The sequence below is a fragment of the Manduca sexta genome, chromosome 8 (genome assembly GCF_014839805.1).
Source record: "Manduca sexta isolate Smith_Timp_Sample1 chromosome 8, JHU_Msex_v1.0, whole genome shotgun sequence".
Classification (NCBI taxonomy): Eukaryota; Metazoa; Arthropoda; class Insecta; order Lepidoptera; family Sphingidae; genus Manduca; species Manduca sexta.
The window spans coordinates 12,056,439-12,081,830 of record NC_051122.1 but is presented as its reverse complement, the minus strand read 5'-3'; the positions used below and the strand labels follow the sequence as shown (position 1 = coordinate 12,081,830).

General features: G+C 37.0%; 3 protein-coding genes across 6 annotated transcripts; 1 reads left to right on the top strand and 2 right to left on the bottom strand.

Annotated features, from left to right (window-relative positions):
• Positions 1–13,978, bottom strand: LOC115447865 (general transcription and DNA repair factor IIH helicase subunit XPD). 2 transcript variants are annotated; one of them, XM_037436410.1, is made up of 19 exons: positions 13,830–13,978; positions 13,659–13,758; positions 13,468–13,565; positions 12,830–12,986; positions 12,345–12,447; positions 10,971–11,101; positions 10,455–10,675; positions 9,445–9,578; positions 8,921–9,037; positions 7,325–7,565; positions 6,831–6,898; positions 6,550–6,653; positions 5,753–5,851; positions 5,251–5,338; positions 4,888–4,979; positions 1,868–2,044; positions 1,608–1,678; positions 922–1,060; positions 1–184 (listed from the first exon to the last, which is right to left on the bottom strand). In XM_037436410.1, the coding sequence occupies exons 1-19, from the start codon at positions 13,832–13,834 to the stop codon at positions 47–49; spliced, it is 2,283 nt and encodes a 760-aa protein (XP_037292307.1). In that variant the 5' UTR covers positions 13,835–13,978; the 3' UTR covers positions 1–46. The 2 variants fall into 2 exon arrangements, with proteins under 2 accessions (XP_037292307.1, XP_037292308.1); XM_037436411.1 differs by having other exon boundaries at positions 13,906–13,962.
• A 1,249-nt stretch (positions 13,979–15,227) lies between these two features.
• On the top strand, positions 15,228–20,303 carry LOC115447866 (D-amino-acid oxidase). Its single transcript, XM_030175116.2, has 8 exons — positions 15,228–15,403; positions 16,296–16,399; positions 17,261–17,464; positions 18,061–18,286; positions 18,685–18,749; positions 18,887–19,004; positions 19,576–19,684; positions 19,854–20,303. Exons 1-8 carry the CDS (start codon positions 15,320–15,322, stop codon positions 19,940–19,942), a joined length of 999 nt encoding a protein of 332 aa, XP_030030976.2. The 5' UTR covers positions 15,228–15,319; the 3' UTR covers positions 19,943–20,303.
• LOC115447867 (omega-amidase NIT2) lies at positions 19,920–25,237 on the bottom strand. Of its 3 annotated transcripts, none has more exons than XM_030175118.2 (6): positions 25,044–25,237; positions 23,658–23,804; positions 22,781–22,965; positions 22,393–22,561; positions 21,730–21,963; positions 19,920–20,629 (listed from the first exon to the last, which is right to left on the bottom strand). In XM_030175118.2, the coding sequence occupies exons 1-6, from the start codon at positions 25,054–25,056 to the stop codon at positions 20,541–20,543; spliced, it is 837 nt and encodes a 278-aa protein (XP_030030978.2). In that variant the 5' UTR covers positions 25,057–25,237; the 3' UTR covers positions 19,920–20,540. The 3 variants fall into 3 exon arrangements, with proteins under 3 accessions (XP_030030978.2, XP_030030977.2, XP_030030979.2); XM_030175117.2 differs by having other exon boundaries at positions 24,929–25,232; XM_030175119.2 differs by lacking the exon at positions 25,044–25,237 and adding an exon at positions 24,580–24,695.
• Positions 25,238–25,392: the final 155 nt, after the last annotated feature.

The following is a 25,392-nucleotide window of genomic DNA, read 5'->3' as shown; positions in this document are numbered from 1 at the left end:
TCACTATAAAACTGAATATATTATTTACACAGTATAATTGTTTGTATCACTTCTGTATGACCTGTTTCTCGATCTTGTCCTGCTGCTCCTGCGACTGCAGCTGCTGCAGCGTGAGGAGCGACACGCCGAGCTGGTCCTCGCGGGTGAAGGGCTGCGCCATCTGACGCAGCCAGCGCTTGCAGATCTGACAAAAACATATTGTAAAGTTTGACGATTATGGGGAATTTTTTTTCGGAAAAAATTACAACTTTAATAGAAATACAATTATAAATTGTTTAACAGATTTTCAGCAGTATCATGGTATGCACGTTACCCGAACCCTCTATGTATTTTTGCTTTTTTTCATCTTGTTATAAATGTTTGTGTGCGTCCTAGTATATTGCGCGAATAAATTTCTTCTTGTCGATTTCGATGAAATCTGTTTAACTCTAAGGTTATAATATGGTTATTTATGTGAACGAATTTCCACCTATGATTTCCGGCTATGAAATCATTACTGGAACGACACCGCGAGCGGTATTGTGTCAGCAGCATCGAGTGAGGGAGACAGATATACAGACAATAAAAAGGATGACTGACAGAGCAATACGGATAGCGCCAACCTGTTTTCGTAATTTAGCCCTGACAGAATTCACATCACCCATATATTTTACTCATATAATTAACCTATTTACTGCGAACGTAGTGTAGGACGCCTACCAGCTGGGTGCAGTGACGATCTGAGAAAGGTTGCTCGTTAGAACTAGATGCGACAGGCTGAAGATAGGGTAAAATGGCGCATATTAGAGGAGGCCTATGTCCAGCAGTAGAGACAGATATAGGATGATGATGATGATGAACCTATTTACTGAATATCTTTTGAATATATCTAGAACGACTTCCTGAAGTCTGAAGGCTATAGGCAGTAGTATATGCGCTGACCTGCACGGCCTCCTCTGTGCTGAGGTTGCAGAAGGAGTCCTTGAGGTGTTCCTGGATCCAGCGCGGCAGCTTGCTGCGCTTGTCGGCGCGGCTGAACCGCTTGTCCGCGAATATCATTATACCGTAGTCAGTCTTGCCACTGGAATCAAAAGTTTACTTTTATTGTAATTGTATTTCATGTTAATACATTTTTCAACAGTATTTATTAAATTGAGTAAAATATGTGTAAAATACTATAAGTTTAAATTTAAAGTCTTGAATGAATAAATGAATAATATTTGAATATATTTTATAAACTTTTACGGTTAGTAACTGTTTTTTATTCCACAATTAGTTTATGGGGAACATTTTTGTCTCTGTGTCTCCGACATATTGTACAATTTATTGAGGTTTTGTTGTTATTCTGTATTTTTAATGTGTTTATCAAAATATAATCACGCTTTTATCAAAAATGTTCAACAATCATTCAACATTCAACATGAAGTAATAATAACAAAAATAATCCAAAGCCGTATAACTTGATTTTACATTGTGTCTTAGAAAATTAATTTTGTTAATAAAATGGTGTAAATATAAGCATGTGTATTTAATTAATTTGTCGTATTTAGTTAATATAGTTATTATGAAAGTCACCAGCCGTAATTCTAATCACTATGAACACTATTTAAGTTGTAACGAGTAATTACCGTAGAGCTCTGCCGACGCACTGCGCGGCGTGACGCATCGCGTCGAACGTTAGGAAATCATTTTCACGGATCTGAAATGCGGATATAATTATTATCCAATTTTTTTCTAACAAAGTAACCTCATTCAACCTATATCTTTTGTAACTATTCATTTGAAAAAAATATACTTTTAAGATAAATGCTGGAATCATCTATAAACCCTTTACGCTCTGGTAGTGTTAGAAAACAATATTTAAAGTCGTTGAAGTTGTATATGTTACCTGGAACTGATCCCGCAGGTAGTCGAGCCGCGCCTTGAGTATGCGCGACTGCGTGAAGACGTAGGGGATGCCGAACATGAGCACGGCGCGGCCGAGGTGGTGCTCGAAGTCCACGCCCTCCGACACCTTGCCGCGCGCCACCGACAGCAGCACCGCGCCGCGCCCGCCCTCGCACGCCTACACACACACACACACACATAGTAGGCGGGGCCTCAAGCGAATGTAGGGGCGGAAGTTGCCTGATCTATCAATCGTTCGGTTGATACGTCGCGCCGCAGCCCCGCGGACACCTAAAAGCGATCTGTCAAGTTTTTTGACACCATCCACTTGGTTGCTCACTAGCCGAATTTCGACCACGGCGACCAATCTCAACGAAGATCAACCAAATACGCAGGAAAGACTATAATGCACAAGTGTGTATACACCGTGACTTTATAGTCGTTTTGGAACCGAAAATTTTGAATTGTATATCAATAACAGAAGTGAAAAAAAATTTCATTTTAATAAAATTAAAACATTTTTTTTATCATTAAAATGAATACTCGTTTCCGAATAATAAATGAGAACTCGTGGTAACGCCACTACAAACACTACGATCGGTGCCATTCATAACTAAGCGGCAAAATATTCTCCAAAATAATAGGTACAAAGAGACCGCCGCGTCGCGTCGCGTCGTAGCCAATCACGCGCACCCCTCGGATGTACCTATACCTCAGCACGGCGAGCGCATACACTCCCGCGCTCCCCCGCCCGCTGCGCCGTCCTTCAGTCAGTAATGCGCAGTATTGCCAGAAGGTTACATTTCTTACATTTTTCGTTACTTTTGACCCCCTCGCGTAACATGTAAGTAATTTTTATATTTAGGCAATTTTCGTAACTTTTGAGAACAACGAGATTTGTAATACAACATTTTTATTGTAAACAGTTTATGAACGCATTTCTATTCAACGCATCCAAATTGAACACGCCTAAAACTGGCGGGTCTAAAAAGTATTTCACCCCATATCACACTCAGAGATGGCTCGCCATGACAATATGAAACGTATCTTGCATATATTAAAACTTGATTTTGCTTGAGTGTGCGCGCGCACATTTCCTACTTCGCGAGTCCCCGCGGTTTCGCAGCTACAAAAATGCTTGCTCAAAAACGCGTAAATTAAAAAAAAACAATAATGTAACTTTTGCAGCAAAAATGTAACTTTTCAGGAAACGAAACGTAACTTACGACTCAAGGGCCCTGGAAACACTGGTAATGCGACAACACGCGCGCGATTAGGCTGTTTTAATTACAAATGAGTCGTCAGGTACTAATATTCAAACGCGGAGTATTTGTCAAAGGTTCAGCTATACGCTATAGCTAAGTAAGTACAATTTGGAAGAGGCTAGGCGGTTGTACTCCTAGCCGGATCGTTTGAATCCACTGCGACTTCACGGGATCGAAACTCCTCAAGTTCCATCTACTCCCACTACCTTGGCTGCAACCCAGCTCCTTCTCGACCACGGATAATTCCACGCGCCGGCTCATGTGCAAGGCCGAGGACGGGTGAATGACTCGCCGGATAACGAAGTGGAGATTTTAGAGTACTTTGAGCGGGATCCTCGGCGAAGCACTAGAATGGCGGCACGGGAATTTAATGTTAGTATTTGTGTGGAAAACATTAAATACCTACGGATTACACCCGTATCATTTCCGTCGGGCGCACGCAATTCACGACAACGATGCACTGGTAATGAAAATTACTGGACTATGGGATTGGCCGCGGTGGCCCCGTGACTTGGCCGGCGAGAAGCCCGGACTTAACACCCCTTGATATTTTCTTGTGGTCGGAAATAAAAAGACTCGGTCGTGTATTTTCGGGAACACGAAACACCGGACGAGTTACACAGTGCGATAGTGGACGCCTTTAACCGAGTGATAAGTGAGGGAGACACATTGCGAGCTTAAATACAATAACTTAAAACGTGCACATTTGTGTATCGAACGCGACGGACTCCATTTCGAGCAGTTGCTTCGTTACCGGGAAGTGTAAATAGGTAATTTGTAAATAAACTCTTTAGGTATGTAAGTTGATTATTTTGTAAATAGCTCTAATTTTTTAAATACGCCAGAAATACTTATAGTTCGTTCGCGCTGTTTATTTTTATTACTATGTCAATAAATGAAGTAGGTATTTTATCGGAACGTAATGCTTAAATAAAGTAGGTATTTCCGACGGTCCTAAGCCCGTGTAAAGTATGAAGGAGAAATTGGAGTATCCATCTACTTATTTATTTGTGATTTTTAATAAATTTAATAATGCTTGTTCTTCCAAAGTGAAAATGAAAAAAAAAAAATAAACAGTTGCGTTCGTGCCTCGTATCAGCTGATTCACGATGTGAAGTATGTTACATAACGTAAGTTGTGATCTGATATTATCCCAAATACAACCAATACCATCACCATCATAAAGCATTTAATTTAAAGGTGGTAGTGTACCAGTTTTTAAATTAAGGGACTCTGGGACCGCGAGCGCGTCTTTCCGCTCTTGGTAGGTATCAGCTGACACGCGTTGGTAGTGTGCGTCGTTTGTGAGAATTGTTCCGGCGCGGCGTTACTATAAAATCATTATCAAAATCGAACGAGTGAAAAATATTATTTGGATTATTTTTTTATTATCGACAGTAGAATTTATTCACTATTTTTTCTTCGTCCTACAAACTGTTCTAAGTAACTACGCTTCGGTTCCAAAACGACTATAAAGTCACCGTGTATAATCTACTTCATTGATATGTAATCATGATTCCTATCATTCATGTCAATAAGCTATCAAAATCTCATTTTTACTGGTATCATTAATTCTCCCATTGCCTAGTTCCCCACAAAAAATTACCAAAATCGACAGACACCATAAAGTCGTAGAAAGGCGGTGGGCGCAAGTCGCTTTTCAAGATAATCTTTGAAGAAAGTTTATATTCAAATATTAACGTACTTGTAATCATTATAAACACACTAATTAAATAAAAAATAATCGGAAACTAACCTTGATATAGTTGATGAGCGCGAAGCTGGTTTCTGCTGAGTCTTGCGTTTCGATAAATAGTAACTTGTGCCTTTGCAAGTTTGCTACTACACCTAGAAAAAAAATACTTTTGCTTTACCTCATGCTGTATCCGACCTTCTTAAGACTCTTGTATAAATAAAAAATGACAAAACAGAATAAAATATACTCATTGAATATTTATAATGTTGTGCTCGATCGAAGAAGAGAATATGATTTATTATTAAGACATAATCAATATATAAGTATTAAATATTTAAAAAAGTAGGATATAATGTGATCTTATGTCTACCAACTCCTGAAAAAGGAACATATGACACTATGTATGTATGTATGTAAGCTTACCTTGATCATACCAGGCTCCCACAACACTCTCGAGGTACAGATACGACGTGAAGAAGCACACCACGCCGTCCGGCACACACGCCGCGATCTGACAACATCACGCACTACATGACACCACCCAGTGGGAATACACACGTGTCGTCATGGGAAACCATCGGGAGAGACATTCGAATATAATCAATACTAAATGCGGTATTTAATAAATTATATTAGTATTTTGACTCGGTATTTTCTTATATAATTTTTTTTTATTTTTGATGGATTTTGATAACTTCTTTTTATGAGAAAAAAATTATGATATTATTTCTTATACTTAATTTTTTTTTTAAAATGTGACAAAAATCTACGAGTTAAAAAATCTTAGAAATTTGGTGCTTATTGTATTAAAAATTGAAAAAAGACATGCATTTTGTGCTGTGGTCACATCAGAATTGAAGATATAATGTGGTAACCCTACTACGCGTATGAAATACAAAAAAAAAAACAGCAAAATCGAACTCACCTCTACCAACAACTGGCCGTAATTCCGTATGACCGCCACGTCCTCTCGCGTTTCGTATTTTGACGATATCGCCACTTGATCACTGCCTTTTGATACTATCTGGAAAAAAATATACGATGATATATTATAAAAAAAAAAACAATAAAAATATCTGTCAAATTGATCACAGTTTTCAAAATTAATTGAAGACGTAAAGATGTTTAATAAAATAGGGAAGATGCACGACTTAAACTAAAACGTCATCGCCATTAAGGTATGTGTGTGCGAGGGAGATAGCGAGAGGTTACTCATTCTGTATAGGGGCACTGCAAAATTACCCCACCGCATCTGATGATAAATGGAGTGAGGTCCAGGTCTCGAGTGACGAGAGATTATTACCCCTCGCCAGTCAACATTATTATGCCGGCCTCTTTGTATTACATAAATACTTGTTTAACAAGAATTATATATATATGAATATAATAATATCAGTCCTGTATTATACACTGTCCCATTGTTGAGCACGGGCCTCCTCTACTACTGAGAGGGATTAGGCCTTAGTCTGCCACGCTGGCCTAATGCGGGTTGGTAGACTTCACACACCCTCGAAAATTCCTATAGACACTTTTCAGATATGCTGGTTTCCTCACGATGTTTTCCTTCACCGTTAAAGCAAGTGATAATTCACAAAGAATACACATAAATTTTTAGAAAAGTCAGAGGTGTGTGCCCTTGAGATTTCAACCTGCTACTGTTACATGAGTTACCTTTTCCTAATTAAACTTTGAAATGAAGATGGGTCTGCTATGTTTACTCACCATTGGCAATATGCAAGGTCTGGCGAGAGTCATTGTGAACGAACTCATGATCACCGGGTTGAAGTCCAAGATCTTCGGATACATGTCCAGGGGAGACAGGGTTCCTGTAAAACGTGGAATATCTGGAATAACCTCCAATTGGTCGGCGTTATAACTAGACTCTATTGGATTTGTTATAAAGACATATTCACATGTTGAATAAGGACAAACACTGTTTGTTTATTCCTCGCTTGCTGTTGTATATAGTAAAATTTGTTTAATAAAAAATATTGATAATTAACCTGAAGTAATGATGACGGTTTGGAATCTCGAGAACACCGGCCGCATTGCTATTGAAGAGTCCATGCAACTGGAAATGATAAGTTGCAATATTAAATCGTAAAAAAAACATATGAGGTATAACATTAGCTAGTTTAATCCACTTTCAAAAGCAGGAGGTTCTCTAATCGTGTGTTTTTTTTTTACATAAGACTATAATTAAAATGTAACAAATAAGAATTATAATGTTGAGTTATAGAAATTGTTTTTGTATTCGTCCCGATAGCGACCAGCGTACACAAGGTTTTAAAACCCGACATAATATCCCACATAAGTTTGCGTCGGTCCAGGATCAGGCTTTGCATATCCGGTTTCAACAGGCCGGCATAATTATGTCAACTGCCGAGGGGTTATTAGCGCTTTTCAATCGATGCTCTACTTAGACGCTTCTATAGTCAACGTCAGGTGCAGCAGTGGAATAACGATCCGTGCTTTTTAAAAATATATTTATACTCACGAGAAATGTAAAATGGGGTTTGAAACCGTGGGCGTCTTATCATCAAACGGCTCTATAATGATCGTGAAGCCCTTGGTGTATGTGGAGACCAGGGTGGCCAGGTGTGTGATGAGCGTCAGCGAGGAGAAGTGCGACGGGTCCGGGATCTCCAGGGTCTTCATCAGGGAGGCAAGCCGCGACGCGCAGAAACGTAGCGGCTTGCGTTCAATGCACACGCGAGATGACACGTCTTTGAGGAAACCTGTTGGAAGACATCAACTTGATATGATTGAATCCCTCCTAGCCGAATTTCCGGCGGCCAATTTCAACGGAAATCTACCAAGTACGCAGGAGATATTATAGTGCATAAGTATGGGCGCAATACACAGGTGCACTCTCTGTTCCTTCACTCTCATAGTTCTATGAGACGGCAATCCGACATGACCGAAGAGAGATCAGGCGCAGGACCAACGGCTTTACGTGCTTTCCGATGCACTGGGGTATCACACCGCCAACTTCCCGACTCCGAGCTGCGACTGAGATTTTTTTTAGATGGAAAAACCCAGTCACAATTATTTTGGCCCGACCCGGGATTCGAACCCAGGACCTCACCGCGGTAGTCGTGCTTGTATCGTGAACAATTACAACTACGCCACCGGGGCAGTCGATGATATAGATCTGGCGAAAGGTGAAATTTTCCGAAAGGTAACCCAACCCATGCAGGGGCCTTATTCTCTATCCCGCACGTTATTTTAACAGTGCGTTACAAGCGCGTAACACAACGCATCATGTTTAGGACTATAGAAATTTGGCTTACAGAATACCATTCCACGCACATTTCTCGAAGATAACATGACACGGCCGCGTTACGCGTCTACACTTTCATACAGAATAAGGGCCCAGGTACTAAATGCATAAATGCGGTCTGCAAATCGTTCTGATAATTAGATTCTACCTAAAGGGAATCCGGCAGGAATCATGTTATATGAATCTTTCACCATTGATATACATTGTACCGAATATGAAATTTTAGGCTGGCGTAAAATTATATACATTTCCTTTTTTTTAAACGCGTGCCGGTAAAATTAGTATACATACCGCCATCTCGTCAACATCAGCGGAACTTCGAGAAAACCTATGTGGTATTGACACAACTATAGTGATTTATCGCATAGCAATCCCGCAAGATGGTGACAGACGATCCTGGATTACGCTTGCACAATTTGAGCGACGAGTTTCATATATACCACCTCCGAATAGGAACCGTGGCCGGTCACAAGCGACATCTGCCTGACTGGAAATCTTTCCCTTCCATAGAGGAACGCACCCATCTGTTCCTCTACAGCGGCGTCAAACTATACACCGCTAAAAACGTAATCCACTGTCGGAAATTCTCTTTTTACAAATTAGGCAATTAAACATATCGAAAGATACGTTCATATGCGACAAATATCCAGTCTATCGCTATACTGAGAACAAATACCAACATTAGCAACTCAAATCACACAAGTACTAAAACATATTTTATTACTTCAACCTGGAATCCGTTCCAGGACCTCGCTGGTTGGTCAATTTAACTCCTTCATCACCTCAATTATTTAATAATAGCAAACATACCAGCGGGCGACTCCTGCACCACGTGCTGTATCCTGAGCCTGGTCTTGATGTACTCTATGAACCGCCGCAGGAAGCTCAGGAAGTGCTCCGCGTTCCTAATGTTGCCGGGGACCACCTCTGCAACGAACAAACTCTGTCATTGCTCATAAGTAATACTTGACTACAGGATAAGTCTGGGTGCTGAGGCGAAGACAATTTTTGGTTGTTTAGGCGAGGGAAATTTTTGGTTGCTTAGGCGAGAAAATTTTTGGTTGCTTAGGTGAGAGCAATTTTTGGTTGCTTAGGCGAAAGCAATTTTGGGTTGCTTAGGTGAGGGCAATTTTCGGTTACTAGGGCAAGGCCTATTTTGGTTGAGAAAGTAAAAGGGGACAATTTTTATTGTTATTTTTTTTTACTATAAAGGTAGAGTTTTTTCATAATTAAGGAGGCAATGTTGTTCGAATAACAGGAACAAAATGTTTCACTTCACATAGGAAAAGCCTGTTAACAATTACAATATAATAATTTGACACTATGTACTATACCATTGAGCACTTCATCAGGCAGGATCGGGTTCCCGAGGACCATGTCAGTGTCCCTCGCCATGGCTGCTTCTCTCAACCCTTCCACCAGCTGCTCATATTCTGCTGTGAGACGAGCGGAGTCTTCGTCACGAATCCTAAGCAAGAGAAAGTGTACTTGTTATTATTGAATCTAGATGATGTTATCTAAGTAATCGATTTCTTGTATGTCTGGACCAGGAAATATCACCACAAGTGTATTTCTGCTGTTAGCTTATATGTAAATTACTTTTGTTCCATTGTAAAATACGTTATAATTACAGTCAGTAATTACTAAATATTATATCCATGTTTATACGTTATGCCATACAGAAGTTTGTTATTCAAAGTTTCGAGTGATGTGTTTGAGCAGTTATAGTGTTTATTTAGGCAAGCAATAATTGGGAAACTTATTGTAGCTTCTTGTTGTAGCTTGCATGCCAAATGTTACAGCATTTAGATAGATAAGTACCAATCGCCTACTTCGCTCTGAAGTAGCATAGCCCTCTCGCCTGTATGGTGTAGAAACAACGACCGTTTACGATTATGTGGTTTCATCGAACGAAAACTACAAAATTGGGTAGTTTTCTATAATTGATTTAGTTTATTATTTTATATGTAACAGAAAATAATATGAAAAAGAAATTCTTCCGTGAGATTAGCATCAAATATGGTTGAAAAATAAAGCAGTTATTCGTATTTGAAATATTGTTGTGAGCAAGAGTGGAAGCGTTGGGGGTCATCACTTGGTCCTTTTCTCACTCACGCAGTGTTATAGCCGGTGGCACTGGGTCACGTCACATTTTAATATTACTGTAATTTGCCAGCTTCCCTTTCCACCAAATTTCAAAGCTTTATAACTTATTTTTTATTGCGTGGGTTTTGAAAATTCTTTTTCCGATAAATTTTAGATGAAATACATTTTTGATAAATGTGTTAAAAATTGACGTCACCTATCATAAGTTAAGTGAGAACTATACTAAACGTTTACTAACTGCGCGACAGTGTTCTCGAGCTGCTGTAACGCGGCGGTGCTCTTGTCTATGGTCCGGCGCGTGATCTTGACGCTGAGCGAGTCGATGCACACGTTGTCGATGTTGTGCGCCTCGTCGAACACCACTACCGCCTCCTTGTTTAGCTCCTTCGACACCACTTCCGCTATCTTCGGGTCCAGGAGGTAGTGGTAGGAATAAACTACTATTTCTGCGTGGACTATCTGTGGATATTTTATATAGCTTCTAGAATTGGCCGAGAATTAGTCTTATTATCTCAGTAAAAATAATAATATTTGAATTAAAATTGTGCTCACTGATTAATAGCATGCGGTAATTAGACAGTAAATATACTAAATTAATATTACACCATAATACAATATGAAACCAGATTTATCATATTCAAAATGAATGTTTTATTTTTCTATTACTTGAAAAAGGCGATAATTGACGCATCAACATAGCTGTAATTGATTAGAACTATATTATTGCAAATGGTTTTTTTTTTTTTATACTTACAGCGAATCTAGCCAGAAAGTATGGACACCAGTTCCTGTCGGCTCCATACTGTTTGAGGTCATCCATGGTGTACACTCCATAGGGCAGCATAGACTCTTTGCCTTCGCGATTGAAGCCTTCATAGAATGGACCTACAAGAATTAATGTTTTTTTTTTCCTTAGTTGTAAGTACTAGATTCTTAGCAATGAATTACAATCTAGTCTATAAGACTAATGAGCAATATTATTCTAACTTAATTTTCTAGGTTTTAAGTTTAGGACAACTAAGAATAATGTTTAAAGTAACACTTTGTTCATGTGTTATATATGTATATATAATTAATATATATTAGCAAATGGTTTCTTCAACATTTATGGATTGAATGACTGCAAGAATACAAATTTCTATCAAATAACAGATGTGAGAATTTATTTCTAAAACTATGACTGCTGGATAGACTGTTCATAATTCCTTTTAAATATTTATGTTATTTACAAATTTACTTATCTGTAAACAAATAATATAAAAATCAAATTTGATATCCTTGATTCACTTTCCAGTAACCATAACATCGTATTTTATTGTATGATTTATTTTTACACAATGTTTCCAATACTTTGCAGCAGTGGCGGCTCATCCGAAAGAGCGCTGGTGCAGTGCACTCCCACGAAAATTAAATACTTAGCTAATTTAATAATTTATATATATTTATAATACATAAGATACTTGCATTACATTCTTTATATTTTACTATGCCTATAAAAAGTATATTATATTACCTATATAGGTACATGTAGCGTCAATTTGTAACTAGTGGAGAGCCAGCGATTGTGCTCCTATGAAACGAAGTTTAGTACGACTCTTAGTACTGTATTCAATGAGTGCGAAAGAGAGAGATCGACTCGGGCTGACGCGTGAAACAAAAGATATCTTATGAGAAATTAGCGTAATCTGGAGCGCCGCTCACGCGTCACTCGGTTGTCGTTCACCCAGCCGTGCGCGCGCCGAGGGGATATCCTACTTATGCGCAGTTGTTGTTCTTATGTATACAAACAACTTCAAGCAAGCTCGTCGACTTCGTCAGTTTTCGCAGTTTTTTTTTTAAAATAAGTATTAAAAAATAGTTTGTGCGCGATATTTTGTGCTAAAATGGAACAATACAGTATATCTTTTATTAAACAGTGTGAAAAGAAATAGTAAGCTCTAGTTTTTCAATAATTTTTTTGTGAATCCCCATCAAAAAATTTCACGAGCCGCCTCTGCTTTGCAGCCTCCATGGTTTGCCTCATGACCAGCAAGCAATATAACTAATATAACAATTAACAATTATTATTTATTTTTCTTACTAGCAGACATAGTTATAAGTATTGCAAAATATACTAATTATAACTCACATATAGGTATTGAGCTGTCTCTCTCATGCCTCTCCCTTATGTAGCTGGCGGTCAGCGCATGACATTTACCATCAACCAGCTTACCTTCTCTCTCCCGCGATACCTAAAAATATTAAAACCATGATAAAATCCGAAAAATAGTTTAATTTTAATACCTAAAAATATATAAAAATGAGACTTGCCATCTGTCAAGTTTATGTTATATGGAAATAGGTTAGTCATTATAGAAACATTTATTTTCAAACAATACATGCATTGTTTCAGTCATTTACCTTTTCTTGATAAATGGGTTTGCTCTGTTAATTTAAAAAATATTGTAGACGAGGCAAAAAAGAATAAACGAAATAGAGGGGGAACATTCTTTAACTTTTCTAATATATATATTTAAGAAGCTACATTACCTAACAAATATGTTGCTCTATATGTCTAATTTACATTATAAACCAACCTCATTGCATGGAAATGTTTAGTAGAATGTCACTTACATCAGGATGGATGCAGAGGTTTTTCCGAGAGCTTAGAACGACTCCTGTGAGACTGGGTCTCTCTCCTTGTGACTTCTCATAGTACTTTATCAGATTCTTTAACTCTTCCAATACTTTTTCGATTTCTGGCACAGTACGGGAACAATAAATCAGTTTCCTGAAAATATTATTTTTATTCACGCATGACAACTATAAGAAACATTTTATTTTTAATTATTGGTATGTATAATTTATTAAATACAAGGATATAATTTTGCATTCCTGTAGGTATAAAAGTAATAAGTAAATAAGTTTTGCAGGTGTAAATTCTGTTATGGGTCCTTTGTTGCCTGAAGTAAATAAATAAATTAAGTAAATTTATTATTTTATTGGTTCGCCAGTGGGTTATATAAAAACATAAACAAAACAATCACAAATTATACAATTCACAACCCCGTTACAGACAACTGCAATAACAAAGTTAGTCATAGAAATTTTGAATGATTAGTTTATAATCACATGATTACATCTAGTATGATTAATGGCTATCTTTCTAAAGACCAAACACAAGCCTCTTCGGTATCTGGTATACTTGACAATAATTAGTTAATTTATAATTATTTAATTTACATAAATAAATAATCAATAAAACTACTCACCTTACATGATGTGGATTCTGTATCATATAAGCGACGATCAATGAGAGCAGTGAAATAGTTTTTCCAGTACCAGAAGGCATCTCTAACAATCCATGACCCTAAAATTTAATGTTTTCAAACATAATATAACCTCAAAATATTAGAGGTTTGTTTATATAAATGTAAATAGTATATTAGTGTAATGTAGGTACCTTAGCGTCTAAAGCACGTTTTAATTCCAACATATATGCATATTGCTCTGGGTAGATGTAATCGTAAGGGAAATATACTAACAACCCGTCCACAGTCAACCTAAAATGGAAAAGAAGTTTACAAATTGTTTGTTACCTTACGTATTTAACATTATACTTATAGGCACTTACTTCATTATGTCCTAGATAACGTAAATTACTTTGTTTTACTTAATATTTTAAATTACCGCAAAAATAACAAGCTAACCGAACATTGTTTTATTTTTTTTGTCAAATGTCAAGCTGTCAAGCTGGATACCGGAAAATTAAGTGTTGCCAATGGGAACATCTGAAATAATACGCAAAATGTAACAAAAGGCTAACGTTTTTGGAAAAATAATAGCATTCATTATGTATTATGAATGCATTTCATCAGACTCGTTTATCGTACGTACATACCTACCTAGTACTTCAATTGTTGTATTTTCTCATCAACGGCATAAGAATAAAAGCGTGACCGAATGTGTGTTGTAAATTCGGAGATATGAACATAAATAATTCGGAAAAATTGAACTAATGTACAGTTTGGCAATAGCGCCACGTTATGTCAACAGTCAATAAGATTTTATTTTTATTAACAAGTAACTAAAAGGAATTGCGATCATACTGCTTATATCCTTACGGTGCCAAAAGGTGGGTGTGTAAATATAAATAAATTATGCAGACCCAAAACTAAAAATATTGGGTAAAATAAGTATCTTGATTATTTATTATAGTCACATTTGAACATCATTGGATGCTGGTTTTTCATACTATGATAAAATATAAATATTATGTATTAGTATCACAACCAGTCACGCCTGTGTTAATGGTGCAGGCAGAGTGAATAAATTTAAATAAGATAATAGTATCTACATACATTGGCCTATAGGTACGTATTACATGCCTTTTAATAATGGCCTAATAAGTATATTTTAGTTTTAAATCCACGGAATGTCCCAAGTACTTAGAGCAGAGGTTCCCAAACTTTTTAACTCATAGACCCCTTTTAAAATTTTACTGGTTCTGGTGGACCTTAAGTTTTAGGTATCGCAAAGAAAGTGCATACAACCATCGTGTCTCTTACGACCCCTATCAATATTATCAGCCTACATTAATAAGTGAAGTCAAGCCAACATGTTAGTATCTACTTTACTATCAAATCAGAAATATTTTTGTGGGCCTCCACTTACGAATTGTGTAAACCCCTATTTTTTGTCACGTTAACGTAGAATTACTTAGAGTATCCCAAATCTTGTGGGTACCACTTTGAACTTGCAAGTAATAAAGTAATAAGTAATCTATTCAACTCGGATATCCAGCAATATCAGATTTTATCAGCCTTGTACATATGTTACACGAATCACCATTTCGACCAAATATACTCTAAAATAGTAGGCAGACACGCGTAACCTTTATAGTAAAGTACAGTAAAGCTTTATAATTTCGGGATAGTCCCTACGAGAATGTATAAAAGGCAGATTATTGAATATCCACGTATACAATAAATTAATAATGAACGTATGCTTTGTTGTAATAAGCTTTGACCTAATGATAACGTATGATCAAAGTGTCGAGAAAATTATTAATTTTATTAATATTTTCTTACATCTGCACTAGTCTAGAGACAGTGTTGTAAGAAAATGGTCCGCATAGCGGTGTTAGGTGCTGGAGTCATTGGGCTCAGTTGTGCATTAAAAATTAAAGAAAAATATAAAGATAGTCATGTAAGTATTTGTAATATATAAAATAAGTGTACCTATAGGACCGGATAAATATAGTTTCCGAGGCGCAAGCGCAGGAATTTCGGAGGCACACGGGTGCGAACTAAACTTAGGCATATTTTTTTTATCTATGCGCGACGTAAAGTTAAAGCTAAAGCTAAAGTTTAAGCCCTAAACGGTCTGCTTTATAATAGTGTCTAGTCAAAGTGAAAATATGATGTCTTTTGAAATGTCAACAAATAAGAGATACAATTATGTCCGCCTTTTAGAAACTTTCTGGTTTTAAACAAGCCGGCATAATAGGCTATTCGACAAACATTTTTATTATGTTTATATAATCACGTCATATGAAATTTAATACAAAAACTAGAATCAAAATCCAAGTAAATAATTGCCCAATTTCTTAAACCATTTTATTGCTGACTTCACAAAAGGGCGTCTTCTTCGTTATATTTGATATTATTTATAGAATAATTGTTAAAATCGAAAATAGTAAAAAATCCTATTGTGTTATTTGCCAAGGGCCCACGTCTCTAGTCGATTGATACTCTTATCTGGTTATTGCTTGAATTAACGACCTCCAATTATCATCCGGTGCAGTGAATTCACTTTGCCACGCTCGTATAAAAAGACAATTTATTTAATGGTCTAAAATCCACCTACTCATTTCTAACATAATTCGATACAATTTGTCTTAAACAATGAGCATTGGTACTATATGTATCTTTGTAGAAATTTACCATCATCTTCAGCCACATAAAGTCCACTGCTGAACATAGGCCTCCACCAAAGATTTCCAGACGGATCTGTCGAAAGCGGCCTGCATCCAACGTGTTCCTGCAATCTTTATCAAGTGGTCTGTCTGTCGTTTACCATGTGTATACTTTGATTTCAGGTAGTGTTAATAGCAGAGGAATTCTCACCAAACACCACGGGAGATGGGTCTGGGGGTCTATGGTACCCATATTTGTGTGGAAATACGCCTGAGAATCTCATAGCGTTAGTAGAACAGTGTTATGGAAATTACTAAATATATAACACACATGTATAATACACATATCATTACGCTTTTTGCCCTTTGCTGTAGAAGGTATATATTTTTCTAGCTATATTAGGTCCTATCACGAGGCAATTATAGATATTGGATGTATTAAACATTAATTAGTATGGCATGAATTAATTATACTTAACTAAACCGTGAAGATCGAGATAAAGAGTGTATTGAACTATTGCAGTCAACAATAAATAGCCTTGTCACAGTTAGCACTTGTGTGGCAGTCTTGTTAAGGATTTGATAGTGTTTAATCCATTATTTTATGCACAACCATTTTTATCATGCAAAAATTGAGCCTGCGATCATTTGCTGCGCTACCGAGACCATTAAATAGAGATAGGGTTACGCTGGACCATACCCCAGCAGCACACTAGAGAAGACACGCGAGTCCTTGTTCCTAAGTAATTTAGTTTTAACTCGCAACACCTACGAACAATTTGACACGTCACTGCTAATATAGTAAGAACATTGTTACGTTCCTAGCCAGCTCCACGAAAGATGCGTTCGGCTAACAAACAGGCTGCATCCACCAACCGCATTAAAGCTTGATCATGAAAATAAAAACCCTGTTTGAGGAGGCCATTTATGCTTTTTCGTTTTAAACTTAACGTTGTCAGTATGGGAAATTAGTTCCATATTTTACTACAAGATTTTTAAGTTCTTGGTCAAGTTATACCTGCCAATAGCATGAGGTTTCATTATCACTCATTCCGATAATTTGAGGCTGGCATCTATAACGCATTGGAATTTGCTTTTTAACCGTTTTCCAATAAAATTATAATTGTGGGTAAATTTTGTTCTTTTAGCAAATGGGGCGCAGAAACGTACGATTTCTTGTACAAACTATTGGTAGAAGGCGGACACGAGGTCCGCGCCGTCCCTATGAAATGTCTATATAGAATAAAAAAAGACTATCGCCGTCCAAAATGGGCGGACAATGTGTTCGCTTTCCAACAAATGGACCAAAACCAATTGCACTACTTGAGCCAAATGTATTCTGCTGATTATGTGTGAGTATTTATGTTCAAACCTTGCAAAATTAGAACAAAACGCGTGGTTAGTTTAGAATAAAAACATATTATAATAGTTAAGTGTTGAGATAGCAATCAACTATGATTATACCAAAGAGAATTATAATATATAGATTATACTGTCAAAAAGAAACAGTAAAAGTTGCATTCAATGAAATTAAAATTTTACCGGCCATGTCTTAGAAATGTCGTTGAATCATAGTAAAAAAGGTAGCTATTTTATATCTATTTTTTTCCCCTATGGCTTCGCGTCATACAAGATACCATGTATTTTTTCATATTTATATTCACTCAACGATAATAAGTAGCTCAAAAGTAATACTAAAAAAACACAACAAATAAGTTATGAAAGTCCGTTACAAATAAAACAGGCCATGTACAAGTAGGAGTCTCATCAATATGTGGTAGGTACAAATAGAGACAAGACCCCTTTGGTCGGCTCCACTTTCGTCCAAATTGCATAAACGCGTACTCACCATCTCATCTGTTCTCACGACTTGTGGCATTTATAGAAGGTACAGAATTTCCAAAGTGGAAAAACGGTTTTTATATCTACACTTCAAATATATTTCCAGATACGGACACACATTAATAACCTTGATAATCCCGCCCATTACTCTGATGAACTATCTATTCCAACGGTTCAAGAATGCAAAAGGGGAGATGGTTCAAGCTAAACTGACGTCACTCCGAGACTCAGTCCTGAGTCAGTTCGACGTGGTTGTGAACTGCACAGGCATGGGCGCGAGGGAGTTGGTGCCTGATTATAGCGTGTACCCGATTAGGGGTCAGGTGGCTAAGGTATGTCTAGTTATGTGGCCTTTTATTTTTTGCCCCTGGTGGTAAAAAGGACAGAGGTGTAGACGTACAATCAGTGCATACACCGCCATCTCATCATCACCGGAACTACAAGAAGATCGATGCACTGATATTATAGCAGTGTTAACGCACAGCAATCACGCTAGATGGCCATAGACAAACTGGTTTACGATAGTATAATTTGCGCGATGCTCAGCATATATACCAGCTCCGAATAGGAACCGTCGGAGGGGCCGCGGCCGGTCACAACCAACATCTGCCTGACTGGAAATCTTTCCCTTCCATAGAGGAACGTAATCATTTGTTCCTCTACAATGGCCTCAACGTATACGCCGCTAAAAGGTATTGAAGATAAAGGTCACATTTAATTGTCTTTGCAGATGAATGCACCATGGATAATGGAATGTATAGTAGACGAAGACGGCGGCAACTACATTATTCCAAAGTAAGATATTTAACTAATCTTCCACAGTCTTTCCAAAAAAAATATTAAAAAAAAAAGGTTTAAGCACTTTTTACTTTACTTTGTATTTTTTTCTTCCATGGGTATGATAACAAACTTAAAGCATTTTTTTATTTCAGCGCACAAGCCTGTGTATTAGGCGGAACGCATCAGGAGCACAACTACAACATCAATGTGGACGACAAAGACACTGAGTTTATACTTAAAGGATGTCAGAAGATGGTTCATAGTTTGGGCGTAGGTTTATATTTTTTTTCCTATTGGTTGCCGTCACAGATATGTGCAGAATAAAAAGGGAAATGGATTTAAAACCATAAGATATTTTTTCTAAGGAAGGGTTCGTATAACAAACTTACTGCACTTTTTTTTCTATTTGAATCTCAACCTTCACCAAGATATACAAATTTGTGCAAATTAGGTTGAATTAACTCACAAAATGTTTCCCGATCAGTATCGAACCCAAAATATTCAAAAAAAAATAATAGAGAAACAAAAAATCCATTAGCCTGTATTAGTGGTCCTTCGAACCGGATGACCTATTGTAAAATCGAACCCAGAGATTGCAATATCTTAAAAAGAGTAACTTTATATTCTATAAATAAAAAAATTAAATATATTGCGATGTTTCTCTAAGATAGAAAAATCTACTTTAGTGACAACAATTTTACTTTTTCGTTTTAAAGTTATAACGTACACGAAATTATTTACATATTTTACCATAACATTGCAAAGTTTTATTTCCCTGCCTATACTTCGCAAGTGGTCCTTCGAACCTGATAAACAGAATGATGATGTTCTGATGTTCCAGAATGCAAAAGTGCTAGGCCACTGGGCCGGGCTGAGACCCGGCCGACCCGAAATAAGGTTGGAGGCAGAGAATATAGGTGGGAAACTTGTCGTCCACAACTATGGTCATGGTGAGTTGTTATTTTTTTGCCCCTTTATATCATTTTTTTACAAATAAAATCTATGTAAAAAAACTCAGCGCTATTACCCAAGGTCCTGGTCATTTACTGCAGTAGATTATATAAAAATATACTACTAAAAAGCAATAAGGTGATTACAATAATAAAATATTATTTCCAGGTGGAAGCGGCCTCACCCTGTTCTGGGGCTGCGCTACAGACGCCGTAGCAATCATAGACAAGCATCTCACAAACAAGTCTAAACTTTAATTATAAAAACATTTTCCAAAAATAAACATTTACTTACCATCCTTATATACAACTGTGATAGTAATACAGTGTTTTATCTAAGGTCCAGCGCATATGTGGTGGAGCACAGCGCCGATTTTTTTATACTGGCAAACTATTATCGACATTGTCTTCATTGAAATAATATTCAAAATCCATTAACACAACAATAAATTGTAATATAATTATTTATTGATAGTAGTTTGACAGTAATAAATTCTCTTCGCTGCGTACCGCCATATATGCGACGGCCGTAAGCAATTCACATTTAACATGAGAAGAAACGTGACAAAACATTGTAAAATTATGACAGATGTATACAACGATTTAAGGTCAAAATTAATAAACGATCTTGATTCAATTAACTATACCCGATCTGGGAAACCAACAAGAGACCTCGGTCCCGCTACTTAAATAATACAAACTAAGCCATCGAAAAAAAAAACAATCAAAATAAAGCATACATAAGATGATCGATCAAATTCTATTCTGATTGGTTCATTTCTACAATCGATCAAGATCATTTATAACTTCACCATTAGTATGGTAATATCGCTTATAATTAATGTATACATTGGAATTATTGCTTGCTCACGATATCGTAGATATCGGTTCTTCTTTGAGACCTGATTGGTATTTGGCTTCGAACCTGCTCTACTGTTTTCACATCTGTAAAAGGAAATAATGTTACATAGTACAGACAGACACAAAAGTAGTTGAACAATTTTAAAACTTCAAAATGTTTCTACAATAATCATCAATTGAAATATTATTTTGACTTTATCCAAAATAAACTTAATAATAATAATAATATCAGCCCTGTATTATATACTTGCCCACTGCTAAACACGGGCCTCCTCTAACACTGAGAGGGATTAGGCCTTAGTCCACCACGCTGGCCTAGTGCGGGTTGGTAGACTTCACACACCTTCGAAATTCCTACAGAGAACTTCTCAGATGTGCAGGTTTCCTCACGATGTTTTCCTTCACCGTTAAAGCGAACGATAAATTCACAAAGAATACACACATGATTTTTTAGAAAAGTCATAGGTGTGTGCCCTTGGGATTTGAACCTGCGGACATTGGTCTCGGCAGTCCGTCCCACACCCAACTATCCTATCGCCGCTCGTTAAAAATAAACTTAATCTTGTCAAATTTAATTAAGCTAAAAATAACATTCTCCCTTATTCATAAACGTTTTGTATCTGAGGTCGGAGTAAAGCTGTGATAACAAGTCTGTTTCTCAGTGCTGACGGCATGGCAGCCTTCGCAGTGCGTAGACATAGGGCCGTTGTGATTAGCTAATATTGTTGTATCTCAATTGTTACCACAGCTTTACTCCGTCCTTAGATAAAAAACGTCTATGAATAAGGGGGATAGTTGATAAGGTCACAGAAGTTTACTTTATAAATTGTTATTATATTTTCTAACTCTTGACGTGTTATAAATTCTTTTATTTATAAATGAATATTTTTATTTTGTTTGCCTATAAGATGCTTCGAAGCTTATACCGAACTGTCAAAACTGAGGTCGCAGATACGATCTCAAGGTCTAATTATTTTTTAAATTACACACTTTATAGTTTTGTTATGTAGGTGAAGATATTCCGCAATAAAATGGAATAAAATATACACTGAAAAAAAAAACATAGTCCAGTAGTTTCAGAGATCAAACCCCTCGTTTTCCATGGCCATATCTAAACACACAGACTTTAGTAACATATGTATAGTAATTAGTACAGAAATCAAAATTAAGAGCGATTGTCTGACCTATATCGGCGACCAGCGTGCCAGGCTTATCATCCAGCTTTGCCACCACCTGCCCCCAGGGGTCGACCAGGGTAGAGTGTGCCCAGGCAACGTAGTCTGCCTCAGGGTCCCTTGCAGGGCTCACGAGCGCTACCCACAGCTGCTGGTCAGTAGCCCGCGCACGAGCTAGTAGCTCCCAGTGGCGTGGGCCTGTTGTCATGTTGAACGCGCCTGGGTATACCAGCAGGGAACAGCCTGGATGAAATAATATTTTAATAAAAATATATAAATCATGGAAGCCCTGCCGGCCTTAAAGTAAGGGAATAGGTGTTAAGGAAGAGTGTGGGATTTACTTGATTTTCCACAATATAAACACATTTTTTCCCTTTGTATGACGAAACGACCTCACCGTTCGCCTGATGGTAAGCGATACGACCACCCAACACCTTGAATTACAAAGTATTGTTTGGTATTCAACTGCGCTCGCCATTCTGAGACATGACATGTTAGGTCTTATTATGTTCAGCAGTTACACTGCCTACAATGCCCTTCAAACTGGAACACAACAGTGAATAAACACTGCTGCTTGACAGTAGAAATAGACATTGCAGTGGCACCTACCCAGGCGGACATATGAGAGACCTACCACCAGTAAAAACAAATAACAAGAAATCAATGAGCTACCTTTTTGAGCCATGATGTGCGCCATCTCAGGGAAGCGGAGGTCGTAGCAGATGCCGACGCCGACCTTGATGCCGAGGTACTCGAAGGTGGTGAGCTGATTTCCGCCAGACAGTACCTCTGACTCCTTGAATGTTATCTGGTTTGGAATGTCTATGTCGAACAGATGCATCTGAAAAGTAAGTAGGTTGTAAGAAATCACAAGTTTCCAAATTGACAAATGCAGTGTAATATTATGCACTATTTAGTAATTTATTGTATTCGGTGGTTTGTCCTTACAATAAGGTAAGAGGCTTATCATACTTTTAAATTCGTCCAATGTGGATTGGTACTAGGATCTCTAAGTATTATAGCAAAGTATCTTTCTAGATTTCCAATAAGCCCCACCCACCTTTCTATGCTGTGCAAGTAGTTTCCCAGCATCGTCCCACACGGTGCAGGTGTTGTAGAGCTTGGAGCCGCAGCGCTCTGGCACCGAACCTCCTACCACGCACACGCCCGCCTCCGCAGCCGCACGGGACAGCGCGCGACTCGTCTCGCCGGACGGCACCTCCTCCGCGTATTGGGGGAAGTATTCTGAAATATATCATTAAAACATATTTTTGATACAAGTCACACAGATATACGTCAATGAAGTCACAATTCATCGACTTTTACACATGCAAGTAACATGTATAAATATTTATAGGTACACTTATCAATAAAAATAATTGTTCATAGTTTATACACACAACATAATACATAGAAACGAATTGCATTTTTTCAGAATTCACATAACATACATTGTTTAAAACAATAATTTGTAAAGTGGTCCTGGTGGACCCTTAGGGATCTCCGGGAGACTTTATGTGGGTCTATGTTGGCGTGACAAAAAAATAGGAGTCCACAATTCGTAATTGGGGTCCATGAAAATTTGTCTGGTTTGATAGTAAAGTACTAAAATCTTGGCTTGACTTCACCTATCAATGTAGGCAGATAATATTGATAGGAGTCGTATGGCACGGTGACCCCAACATAACTCTCCAAACGCACGTCGCGATAGCTGGGCGGTAGTTGTTTAACACACATTCTTCCAAAAACCAAAAAAGAAAAAGTCCACCAGAACCAGTAATTTTTTTAAAGTGCTCTATGAGAAAAAAGTTTGGGTACCTCTGGTTTAAAATCCATATAAATAATTGTCATGATCAATGCAAAGCCATGTTCACAATATGCGTTAAATGGTTTACACAAGGAGTTACCAAGAAACTTGTGTAATAGATAATACTCACTGGTGCCATAAGGTGAATTGAAGCACTCGGGTAGAGCAACAAGTTGTGCACCAAGTTCCTTCGCCTGATGGATCAGTTTCACTGCCTCGGATATGTTGGCAGCCTTGTCAGCACCCACTGACATCTGCACCAGTGCGATCTTCATACCTTTAAACAAATATAATATAATGAAGTTTATACTGAATAGAACTAAATGAAATACTTGGAGCTAATTTTTAAATTCTTTTCTGTACCTCATGCTAACAATGAGATATAATAATATAAGCATAATGTCAGTATTCTATACAGCTGCTGGTGCCGGGCCTCCTCTACTACTGAGAGGGATTATGCTTAAGTCCATCACCCTAGCCTAGTGTGAATTGGTAGCTTTCACATACCCTCAAAATCCCTAGAGATAGCTTCTCGGGTATTCATTATTCCTCACCAATTTTTCCATCACCATTAAAGCAAGAGATAATCCACAAAGAATACATGATGATACACGTGATTTGAGAAAAGTCAGAGGTGCATGCCCTTGTGTTTTGAATTTGTGGACATTCATCTTGGCAGTCTGTTTCCAGACCCAACGAGATTATTACTGCTTTTTTTTCAAATTTGATGTGAGTGTAATGGTTAATAATATCATGTTTTTATACAACAGTGCCACCCAACTCTATTTAATAACATGTGGGCAACCAACATTTCCGCATTGAACATATGTTTTGTTTACCATGGTAACATCATAGAACTTGGACTAGTTCGTGACATACAACTATTATGTAAATAATGATAAATATTACATTTTCACTATGAAAAATCTTGCAGAGGGCACATAGATATTGAGACTGGTTGTTTTATAATAATGCACTAAAGAAGTAACATATAAAGTATAAATATGTATAATTTTACACATCATTTACTTTATTTTACTACAAAATCTTACCTGAGTAGGGTATTCTGACAAATACTATCTAAATAAATGTTTCCGATTGTTCGGAAACCTGTAATAAAACTCTCATAAAATACAGATAGTATTTAAAATACTTAAGTGATATCAGACTTTATTATGCAAACAACTATATCTGCAAATAAACAATATTATTATCAATGTTTTATTACTCCAAAAACCTGATATCAAGGTCATAAATAATTTAATGTAATCGCAACTTTATTGCCTACAAATATAGTATAGTTTTGTTAGTAAAGCCAAGATAGGTTATCAAAATTACATCATAGTTTCTACATCATGCAAGTTAGATTCAAAACTACCATAATTTATATTCATACTGTACCCTTAGGATATAAAATGGGTTTTTTTAAATATCTTGGATGGGCTACGTCGATGCAACTTTCACCTAATTCACACGCACAATCTTTATATTTGTCCATTATTCTAATGCTATTTACCTCTGCTAAGCATATCGTTAATGACAGTAGTAGAATTGTTGATGGAATAAAAACAACTAAAAATATATTACAAAAACAAGTACTATAATGTTATGCCGCGTATTCAGGACAATTTAATTCAATTTTTGGATTGTATACAACACCGGTAATCAGCTGTTCAATGACATCGAATGACAATTTCAGTTTTTTAAACATATCTGACATGTGAGAGACAATGATTTTAAATCATACAGCTATAAATATAATTCTTCAATTAATTAAACAAGAAAAGTTATAGATTACAAAGATATTGTATCTGACACGATAATTTGATAATTTTATTAATAATCTACTAGCATGATTGACGATG